This window comes from Oncorhynchus kisutch, linkage group LG4 (assembly GCF_002021735.2).
Source record: "Oncorhynchus kisutch isolate 150728-3 linkage group LG4, Okis_V2, whole genome shotgun sequence".
NCBI classification, from domain to species: domain Eukaryota; kingdom Metazoa; phylum Chordata; class Actinopteri; order Salmoniformes; family Salmonidae; genus Oncorhynchus; species Oncorhynchus kisutch.
Window position 1 is genome coordinate 52,030,384 of NC_034177.2, and position 11,474 is coordinate 52,041,857.

An 11,474-nucleotide genomic window follows, 5' to 3' on the forward strand; every position below is an offset into this window, starting at 1 on the left:
TTGTCTAGAATGTCATTGTATGCTGGCGTTAAGATTTCCCTTCACTGGTACTAAGGGGCATAGCTCAAACCATGAAAATCAACCCCAGACCATTATTCCTCCTCCACCCAACTTTACAGTTGGCACTATGCATTGGGGCAGGTAGCGTTCTCCTGGCACCTGCCAAACCCAGATTTGTCTGTCGGACTGCCAGATGGTGAAGCGTGATTCATCACTCCAGTGAACGCATTCCCCTGCTCCAGAGTCCAATGGCGGCAAGCTTTAAACCTCTCCAACCGACGCTTGGCATTGCACATGGGGATTTTAGGCTTGTGTGCGGCTGGTTGGCCATGGAAACCCATTTCATGAAGCTCCCGACGAACAGCTGAAGTTGCTTTCAGAAGCAGTTTGGAACTCGTGGTGGGTGTTGCAACCGAGGTCAGATTTTTACACGCTAAGCATTTCAGCACTCGGAATTCCCATTCTGTGAGCTTGTGTGGCCTACCACTTTGCGGCTGAACCACTGTTGCTCCTAGACATTTCCACTTCACAATAACAGCACTTACAGTTGACCGGGCCAGCTCTAGCAGGGTAAAACGTTTAACAAACTGACTTGTTGGAAAGGTGGCATCCTATGACCGTGACATGTTGAAAGTCACTGAGCTATTCAGTAAGGCCATACTACGGCCAATGTTTGTCTATGGAGATTGCATGGCTGTGTGCTCGATTTTCTACAACTTTCAGCAACGGGTGGCTGAAATAGCTGAATCAACTCATTTGAAGGGGTGTCCACATACTTTCCATATATAGTGTATTTATAAGGGACAATTATGGTTTGTTCTCTGTAATGGTTATAAATTAGGCATTGTCACACACTTTTTACATAAGCTTATAGATAAATGCTCTCATTTCTTTCCAGCGTTAAAAAATATATATATTAGTGTACTCCAGTACAGAAAGAAATCATGCGTGTACTCGAACAGTCAAAATGCCCATCCCTAAGTAATAGAAGAATATGCAGAGCTCAACTGACAGTGCAGCGGTTCACCCTGTAGTCTCTGTCATCATAGTTGTAGCATGTGTTGCTATGTCATTTTAAAATGAATATTTCTCTTTTTACTAGAAAATTTGCATAATAGCCATTTAGTGTTTGTGTTGTGTGAGAGGTGTGTGTTTTCTGTAGTTATCTCAATTACTGTCTCATCCACCCAGTAATCACATCCCCAACTAGCCCAATCCATCCACAGCTTCTCTTGAATGTGGTACAATACGTCAATCAATGTTATGTTACTGTGCTCATGTGGTTGTTGTTGTGACTGTATTGTTATGTTACTTCCATGTGCTAACCAGTGAGAGCGGTTGTTCTTCTGTGTGCTTGGAGTGCCGTTCATTCTATGTTACTGTAATGTGTTATTTGGGATTTCATAACGACGTGTCCCAAAACCTTTTGTCTTGTTTTGTTTCTTCTTTGTCCCTCCCTCCTACCCTCCCTCCTCTTGTCTGTCCCTCCCTTCCTCCTCCTCTTGTTCCCTCTCCCCTCCCTTACAGGCTGTGCGTTTATCACATTTTCTACCAGGGCTCAGGCCGCGAATGCAATCAAAACCATGCATCACTCTCAGACTATGGAGGTACTGTACCCCTTAGCACCTATTTCTCATCTCTCCCCTCTCCCTCTATGCAGGCTGCTGCCTCCTTGTGGTTTAAGTGCGAATTGAGAATTGTATCTCACAAGGAAACACATGTTGGTTGATTTTATAGGTTGTCCCAAATCACACTTTATTCCCTTTATAGTGCACTACATTGGACTTTGGACTATAAAAAGAATAAGGTGCCATTTGGGAAGCAGACGTCATATCACAGAACATTAGTCATACACCAACGCAAAGCATACTTGGCCGATATTACTAGGGTGTTGGAAGACAAAATTAAACTGTAGTTCTGGTGTTATACTTTGTATTCCATGTTATAGAGAAGCATCTGATTTTATAAGGATAGGACTGCAATGCAAATTAGGCACTACGGAAAACATAATTACAGTAATTTCAGCCCAATAATTTAAAGTAGGCTGGTCCTATTATTAACACATTTTTATGCTTAATGCCTAACTGGGAGTTTGTAACAATTTATGAAATTAGAATAAACTTGTTATACTACTTTATGCAAATTATATACTTCATATGCTAATTAGTCTGTACGGAAGGGAAAATAATACAGCATGTTAAGCCCATTAATTTACATATCTGTATAAAAAAAACTATAAAGCCATGCGTTAATTAATTAATAAATGTTCACGCTGTTGGTGGTAGGTGCACTTGATTCGGGCTGCCCTGGCACCGGGAAGGCAAAGTGTTTCCATTTTGAACCATTTCATATGTCTGAAAGTAGAACTCCGCCTACCCGGCAGGTCTACAGAGCAAATCAAGTGCATTTATAGGCCTACCGCTGGCCAATCAGATCAGCTCACCGTGTCTACACAGTTTGCGCCAGTTTCCTCGAGCCATTGCCGTAAAACGAAGCCTCAGGTAGGTTTTATTTATTTTTAATTGTACTTTTACCCCTTTTTCCCCCCAATTGGTAGTTAGTCTTGTCCCATTGATGCAACTCCTGTACGGACTCGGGAGAGGCGAAGGTCGAGAGCCATGCGTCCTCCGAAACACAACCCTGCCAAGCCGCACTTCTTCTTGACACATTGCTTGCTTAACCCAGAAGCCAGCCGCACCAATGTGTCGGAGGAAACGCCTTAAAACTGGCAACAGATATCAGCTTGCAGGCGCCCAGCCCGCCACAAGGAGTCGCTAGAGCGCGATGGGACAAGGACATCCCGGCAGGCCAAACCCTCCCCTTACCCAGATAGCGCTGGGCCAATTGTGCGCTGCCTCATGGGTCTTCCGGTCACGGCCAGCTGTGACACATCCTAGGAATTGAACCCGGGCTGTAGTGACGCCTCAAGCTCTGCGATGCAGTGACTAGAGACTCAACAAATACTCAAAAACAGCAGTTATTTTCTGTAAGTTCATGTTTAAGTTGTTATTCAGCACTGTCAACACTTTGTTCAACAGTTTTATAAGCTATAAAATGTGCGTTCTCCCTACTTTCACTCACGCTACAACCTGTACTGCAACTGCAATGAAGGAGTTTGGCAAAGTGTTCCGATAAGCTTGCAATGTTATTATTAGCAGCTTGTCTTTTTTTAAATAGAGGAATATGACACTTTCTCTGGTCACAGGAGTAACAACATGAATTGGTGCTTAAGGCAGAAATAATACAGTGCGACTTAAAAAACATATCTCCCCTTTTCTCAGCGGAGGGAAGAAGAGAGGAAGGGACTGTGAGTCTGAGAGGTAGCCTCACTGCTGTTAACTCCCTCCCCGCAGACTGACCGCCAGATGCAGGCCATCAGTCCAGTATAAAATATAAGCAAATTGTTACGCTCACTTGGCTGTGCCTCACAAGTCATATAACAAATCATCTATTTCCAGTATGGTCATATACCTAACATTGTGAAATGTAAATTCTAAATGGTCTGAGAAGAACAACATTGGCAGGGCAATTCAAGCATAGCCAATATGCATTGATAAGGTATTGCGCCTATAGCCTACTGCACAAACCTCATTGCTACAGAACTGTTTTTAATAGGTTAATGTTGCATAAACGTATGTTTTTTTAAGCCGTGTTTTAATATATATATATTCAGCAAAAAACTAAACGTCTCTCACTGTCAAATGTGTTTATTTTCAGCAAACTTAACATGTGTAAATATTTGTATAAACATAAGATTCAACAACTGAGACATAAACTGAACAAGTTCCACAGACATGTGACTAACAGACCTGGAATAATGTGTCCCTGAAAAAAATCTAAAGTAACAGTCAGTGTCTGGTGTGGCCACCAGCTGCATTAAGTATTGCAGTGCATCTCCTCTTCATGCACTGCACCAGATTTACCAGTTCTTGCTGTGAGATGTTAAGCCACTCTTCCACCAAGGCACCTGCAAGTTCCCGGACATTTCTGGGGGGAATGGCCCTAGCCCTCACCCTCCGATCCAACAGGTCCCAGACGTGCTCAATGGGATTGAGATCCGGGATCTTCGCTGGCCATGGCAGAACACTGACATTCCTGTCTTGCAGGAAGTCACGCACAGAACGAGAACGATTTTCCCACCTGAGATGTGTTTTCATCTCATTATGTTGTTGAGATAAAAGGCAGTGCATGATGACTTAGTGCACATAAAAATAGATTTTGCAGTTAAATTCCCATGAACCGAATAAAAAATGTACTTAATAAATTGGTTTCCAGCACATTTTTAACTCTACCGATGGTTTTCTCACAAAATAATTATCGTTATATAGCAGTATGCCCATTCTGTTATTGGCAAGTGCGCTCAAGCCAGCTCGCGGGTATAGCCTACATGATGAGATTATTATGGCCAAAAGAGCAAGATTTATTTTACATTTGTTAAACGACAGCCAAGCATCTATCATCATGTCGCCAGTGTAAGACCCTCAATATTTATTGGAGAGGAGCATCAAGCTAATCCCATTGCACTTTCGCCAGCCTGTGAAGTTCAGCATGACTTATTTTTTCTGTAGCCTAATAAACTGCATGCTTTCCCAACGAGTCCTAGAGGAAGGACCACACAACGTGTCATCGCGTGACTCCCAAGTTTACTTTTGTATGGTGGTTGTTATATAAATATTTGTAATGGGAAGCATAGAATTAGCTCACATACAACAGATATTCCCGCTTCTAAGACTTGCTTTCAATGATTGACATATCTAGAACTCACATTTCTATGTGAATTTAGTCGGGTCGCCCAAGAAGTTACATATTGGAGCTTTAAGAGGGCACACATGGAGAGAAACATATTTTTGAATCTATATTTTAGCAGAAGCCGAAGGAATCAATAATATCCCACTAATTTATTTACACCATTTTATTTATTTGTGACGTGCCAGTTGCAAAGCGGCAACGCGCCCGGCAATGTGTTAAACCTTGCATTACAAAGTATTTACCCATATTGTTTAGCCTACATAGTAAAGCATAGAGACCACTATATTCAATATACATTAACTGAGATATAGTCCTATATTAGAGCAACTGTATAACCTCTTGCATTACAAAGTGTTTATTTACCCATGCTTAACCTGCATAGTAAATCATTATGCTGCTCATTATACTGAATGGACTTTAACTAAACAGAGATAAAGGCTACAGTATTAGAGCAACTGTCTTAGTGGGTCCTTTCAAAACGTTGTAGATCAGGGAACCTAGGTTCTCCACTATCGTTTAGGCGTCAACTGAGATGCACTGTAGGCATGCGTGTACTGTATTAGAGTAACTGTCCCACTAAGCCCCTTCAAAACTGGGCTGGTATTCCCGTTGAATCAGTTCAGTGCTCAGGAACTGGAGCAAGAGTGATGTGACTGCTAACAGGTCAGAGGCTCCCTAGGGAAGCAGCCAACCGATCCCTAATTAGGAAGCACAGAATAAAACTAGCTCAGCGCTGGGCCTCGGAATTTAGAACTAGGTCCCAGTAGTGATGGCACCATTTTAGGGTTGCAATTGGAGACATTTCCAGAAATCCCTGTTGGAGTATTCCTTTTCTGATGGCGATTTCTGGAGATTTGGGGAAAGTTTCTGGGAATTTTGCAACCCTACTACACCCTTTACAGTCAGTACTGTATCCCCCTGATGCTATGGGAGGTGCTACTATTGTATTAGTCTTTACTGTATCCCCCTGATGCTATGGGAGGTGCTACTATTGTATTAGTCTTTACTGTATCCCCCTGATGCTATGGGAGGTGCTACTAGTGTATTAGTCTTTACTGTATCCCCCTGATGCTATGGGAGGTGTTACTAGTGTATTAGTCTTTACTGTATCCCCCTGATGCTATGGGAGGTGCTACTAGTGTATCAGTCTTTATTGTATCCCCCTGATGCTATGGGAGGTGCTACTAGTGTATTGGTCTTTACTGTATCCTCCTGATGCTATGGGAGGTGCTACTAGTGTAGAAAGTAATTCCCTGTCAAGCCTGGTCCCTTTGTCTGGCTCTCTAATTCACAACATTGATACCACATGTCTATGTCTGGTCTGTCCAGTGATATGTCAATATCTGGCTTGTCTGTTTGTTACAGCGCTATCCTATGTATGTGTTTTGTAGCTAAATGTCTTATCTCGTTATGTCTTGACTTGGCATACATGTCCTTCCTTGTTTGAATGTCTCTGTTTATATGTTTCTGTTATGTCCCTCCCATCTGTCTTTGTGTGTGTGTGTGTGTGTGTGTGTGTATTTTGCGTTGACTCTCCTCAGCCTCAGTCCCTCCCAACTGACCCCGCCCCAATCCTCCTTTTGAGCCATACCCTCCAGTGTTATAAAGTGTAACTGGCTGTCTTGTTTCTGTCTAAACATGATCCCTTCCTGGTTCTGTCTGTGGAATGTAGCCTGGCTTAGTTGTGCATGACAATGTTCTAATTGTTTATTTCCTATTTTGAATGCAACACTTAAAGAAATACATTCCCCAGATTACCACAGGGCATAGTATACCCTCCACGATAGTTCTTCCTGAAAAATGGCCCTGCAGATTTGACTGTTGCGATAGTGTCTGTGTTTCTGATAGTGTGTGTGTGTGTGTGTGTGTGTGTGTGAACTTGACTGGGTGAAATCTAACTCTCGCTCCTCCCCCTCCCCCACTACAGGGCTGCTCCTCTCCCATGGTGTGTAAGTTTGCGGACACTCAGAGGGACAAAGAGCAGCGGCGCCTGCAGCAGCAGATGGCCCAACAGATGCAGCAGCTCAACAGCGCCTCCACCTGGGGAAACCTGGCAGGGCTGGGAGGCCTCACCCCACAGTACTTGGCAGTAAGTACACCTTCATACACCATAGTACGCCACAGTAACCTGGCAGGGCTGGGAGGCCTCACAGTACAGTACCTGGCAGTAAATTGAAACCATTGACATACATATTCATAAATATAGGCTACATGCATGTTTATCATTGTTGGGAAAGCATGACATTCTGAGAAGTAGTACTCTTTCTCAATTAGTTTTCCTCAGGTCCTTGTCACCTCCTCCCTTTTTCTCAAACCGCATTTGAGAAGGGCCCTACCCGCGGACCTGCAATGAGTTTTGAAAAAGACGAGGAGAGAGGACGTGGGGAATCAAGGAAAGACAAAAATTATTGGGAAAGAGCACAAGTCTACTTTACTCTGTTCTAGAACTCTCTCTTTCTTTTACAGTTGCTCCAACAGGCGACATCTACCGGTAACCAGAGTAATTTTGGTGGCATGCAGAGGCTAGGAGGTGAGTCACTCATTTTTTCTCCTGTCCCTGTTCCCGTCCTCCACAACTCAAACCCACTCTGATAAACATACAACTGTTCATGTAAATAACCTTCTGTCACGATGCTTTACTCCCACATAGTTTCACAACCACTAAAATCGCATTACCGTTGAATAAGATTGGAACATTAATCAGAGTAGCTATTCTAGGAGATACAAGTCTGCTGGGGACAAATTTATAGGGGTGAAAATCAAGAACCGGTGCAGTGCCTCAAGGCAGGGTGCCAGGGCCACTTCTTTTCCTGTTATATGTCAATGCTATGAAGTCTTCTTGTTTTTCCCATTTCTTTCTGTATGCGGATGATTCTGCTCTTCTGGTCTCCCATAAGAACAGCTAATGCAGCTCCATTTCCCCCTCTTGGTTGTCATTGCAAATAAGCATCTGCTCTTAATTGACATACTTGAATAAATAAAGTTGAAATAAAACAACCTCTCTCTCTCACCTCTTCCAGGTGTGAACCAGCTGCAGCTGCAGAACCTGGCCACGTTAGCTGCTGCTGCCTCTGCAGCCCAGAACTCAGGCGGCGGCTCCAACGCCCTGTCAGCCAACGGAGCTCTAGGTAATCTCTATAACTCAGGTAACTATAGCCCAGTTTCTCTCTATAGTCCAGGTAATCTAGCAGTCTGAGGCCAATGTTAGTTTCTCCCTTCATTTTTCGCTCTATAAAAAATGTACTGCTCACAAAAAAATCTACGGCGCTTAATCTTACGACACAGGTTTAACATAGTCCTGAACTAAAAACTTTTTGATGGAGATTCCCCATTGAACTTGCTTTTTAGTCCAGGATTAAGATTCTGTGTCCCCCAAAAAAGACACCTACGAGTGCACCTGCTTCGTATTCAATTGCTTGGCCTGCTCTATCTACTCCACTAATACCACATCTTTGCTAGGCTTAAACGACACCTAATAGTAACCTCTGACCCCTCTCCTCCCCAGCAGCAGGCCAGACGGCAGGCTCCAGCGCTGGTGCAGCCATGAACACCCTGGCCTCTCTGGGCCTGACCCAGGGCCTCGGCGGGGGCCTGACGGGGACCTCCATGGGTCTCAACAACCTCAACGCCCTCACTGGGGGTGTCAGCGGTGAGTTCTCCAACCGTGAGTACTGCACTAAAAACAATGACTTCACTACCTTTTTCTTCAACCTTTTTTGTTTTTGTCCACACAAATCATACCTTAATTGTGTTGATGAAGCCGCTGTGTTCTGTTGATGTTCAGGCTTCTTTACCTGTATGGTAGTCCACGTTCATGATTGTCAAATGTTGGAATAAGGGCTGGTTTTACGGACACATTGCCTGGTTTGGACTGAAATGAATGCTTGGGAGAATATCCATTGAAATAGCTATTTCGTATAGGACTAGACTAGTGTCATTGTAATCCCAAGTGTATGCCAGTCTGTATGGTAGAGAGAACTTTAGGTGTTGAGGCCTTTCTTCTGGCTGTTGTATCCAGTTGCATGGATGTAATCGGTATTTTTGAATTGTCAAAATAAATTATATCTTTACGTCTACTGTGTTAGGAATGGCGGCTATGAACGGAGGACTGGGGGCCTCGATGGCGAACGGCTCGGGGGCGAGTTCCATGGACGCACTGACTCAGGCCTACTCAGGGATGCAGCAGTACACGGCCTCCGCCCTGCCTTCCCTCTACAGCCAGTCCCTACTGCAGGGAGCAGCCGGCGGGAGCCAGAAGGAGGGTGAGTTAGGCCAGTTAGGCTGCAAATGTTGTCTTGTTAACTTACATTGATTGTGATATATAGTTGCCTTACCTAGCTACCTTAAGTGGAATGCATTGACTATAAATCTGCTAAATTACCAAAAATGTCATGCAAATATCAATGTTTTGGCCATGTGTGTCTCAACTAGTTTCTTGTAAGCCCAAATGGGCTTTGCAAGTAAACGATGTATGACATTGAAAGAAAATAATCGACTAACCATAGGGCGCAGTGTCATATGTTTACTTAGTACCAGTATCTCTCTTTCTCAAAAAACAAATCTAAAACTCCATCCTCTCCTCTCCTTCATTGCTCCTTCAGCTGGGAGCCAGAGGGAGGGTGAGTCTCAGTCCACACACTAACCACAATGTGTGGTCAGGTAGTATTGGTTTTCTTTCAAATACTTTGAGCATTTGCTTGAGCTTGCCACTAGAGTGGGAATAAGATGAGTTGCCCCGGCCAGGAAGCTGATCTTGGGTCAGTTTCGCAGTGGTTAGGATTGTGGGAGGGGAGAAGCTGATCCTAGATCTGCACCTAAGGGGAACTTCAGGGCCCTCAAGTGCCAGATTGGCAGGCTTTGGTGCTCTTGGGACTATTCCATTGGTTCCAGGTGAGCTCAATCAAGCACAGATTGAGTATTGGAAAGATTTCAAATACAATTTTGAACCCAGGTCAGTCTGCTGGCCACAGCTGTGCGTCATGCCACATGATTATGTTTCTTGATCTGTTGATCTGTCTCTCTGTCTCCTCTCTACCTCTCCTTTTCTCCTCTCCACCCCTCTCAGGTCCTGAGGGAGCCAACCTGTTCATTTACCACCTGCCCCAGGAGTTTGGAGACCAGGATGTCCTGCAGATGTTCATGCCTTTTGGAAGTGTCGTCTCTGCCAAAGTCTTCATCGACAAACAGACCAATCTGAGCAAGTGCTTCGGTATGTAGTCTGCTGCCTCCAAACATGAGAAATAACTGGCTCAATGGCCGCTGGGGTAGAAAGCAGGATCATTAACCAGCTATAGTGCATTCGGAAAGTATTCAGACCCCTTGACTTTTTGCACATTTTGTTACATTACAGCCTTATTCTAAAATTTATTAAAGTGTTTTTTCCCCTCATCAATCTACACACAATATCTCATAATGACAAAGCAAAACTGGTTTTTAGACATTTTTGCTCATTTGTAATTAAATTAAATTAAAAATTAAAAAATTAAATTACATTTATGTAGGTATTCAGAACTTTTTCTCAGTACTTTTTTGAAGGACGTTTGGCAGTGGCATTTTTTTGTACATCCTCAAGTCTTCTTGGGTATGCCGCTACAAGCTTGGCACACCTGTATTTGGGGAGTTTCTCCCGTTCTTCTCTGCAGATCCTCTCAAGCTCTGTCATGTTGGATCGGGAGTGTCCCTGCACAGCTATTTTCAGGTCTCTCCAGAGATGTTAGATCGGGCTCTGTCTGGGCCACTCAAGGACATTCAAAGTCCCGGAGCCACTCCTGTGTTGACTTGGCTGTGTGCTTAGGGTCTTTGTCCTGTTGGAATGTGAACCTTTGCCACAGTCTGAGGTCCTGAGCACTCTGGAGCAGGAGAGTTCCATCTTGGTTTCATCAGACCAGAGAATCTTGTTTCTCATGTTCAGAGTTTTTAGGTGCCTTTTGGCAAACTCCAAGTGGACTGTCATGTGCCTTTTACTGAGTTGTGGCTTCAGTCTGGCCACTCTACCATATAAGCCTGATTGGTGGAGTGCTGCAGAGATGGTTGTCCTTCTGGAAGGTTCTCACATCCCCACAGAGGACCTCTGGAGCTCTGTCAGAGTGACCATCGGGTTCTTGGTCACCTCCCTGACCAAGGCCCTTCTCCCCTGATTGCTCAGTTTGGCCGGGTGGCCAACTCTAGGAAGAGTCTTGGTGGTTCCAATCTTGTTCCATTTAAGAATGATAGAGGCCACTTGTGTTCTTGGAGACATTCAATGCTGCAGATTTTTTTGGGGTACCCTTCCCCAAATCTGTGCCTTGACACAATCCTGTCTCGGAGCTCTACGGACAATTATTTCGACCTCATGGCTTGGTAGAAACATCTCAAGGAAGATCAATGGAAACAGGATGCATCGGAGCTCCATTTCGAGTCTCATAGCAAAGGGTCTGAATACTTATGTAAATAAGGTATTTTTTTTATACATTTGCAAACATTTCTAAACCTGTTTTTCGCTTTGTTATTATGGGGTATTGATGAGGAAAAAATACTATTTAATCGATTTTAGAATAAGGGTTAGCTTAACAAAATGTGGAAAGGGCAAGGGGTCTGAATACTTTCTGGATGCACTGTACATTTTGATAAACAGTCATCGCTTGATTTTCTTTATTGAATATTGTCCAACAATTGTTGGTTGTCAAACCAATTATACCATTCCGATTTGAAGTCTGTATTTCTGGAAAAGATTAGGGTTATTTAGG

General features: G+C 43.8%; 1 protein-coding gene across 30 annotated transcripts in view; it reads left to right on the forward strand.

Moving 5' to 3' along the window:
* Positions 1-11,474, forward strand: part of LOC109889671 (CUGBP Elav-like family member 2) — a 69,090-nt gene that overhangs the window by 50,061 nt on the left and 7,555 nt on the right. For 4 of the 30 annotated variants that reach the window (XR_004209764.1, XR_004209774.1, XR_004209781.1 and 1 more), the window contains exons 6-13: positions 1,528-1,607; positions 6,677-6,838; positions 7,216-7,279; positions 7,770-7,895; positions 8,255-8,413; positions 8,835-9,011; positions 9,351-9,368; positions 9,815-9,958. Coding sequence is in view for 12 of the 30 variants with exons in the window: in XM_031823195.1 (XP_031679055.1) it covers positions 1,528-1,607; positions 6,677-6,838; positions 7,216-7,279; positions 7,770-7,895; positions 8,255-8,413; positions 8,835-9,011; positions 9,351-9,368; positions 9,815-9,958 (930 nt within the window). In the remaining 18 variants the exon portion in view is untranslated. The remainder of the gene's footprint in view (positions 1-1,527; positions 1,608-6,676; positions 6,839-7,215; positions 7,280-7,769; positions 7,896-8,254; positions 8,414-8,834; positions 9,012-9,350; positions 9,369-9,814; positions 9,959-11,474) is intronic. The other 26 variants (XR_004209773.1, XR_004209779.1, XM_031823199.1 and 23 more) reach the window with 14 other exon arrangements.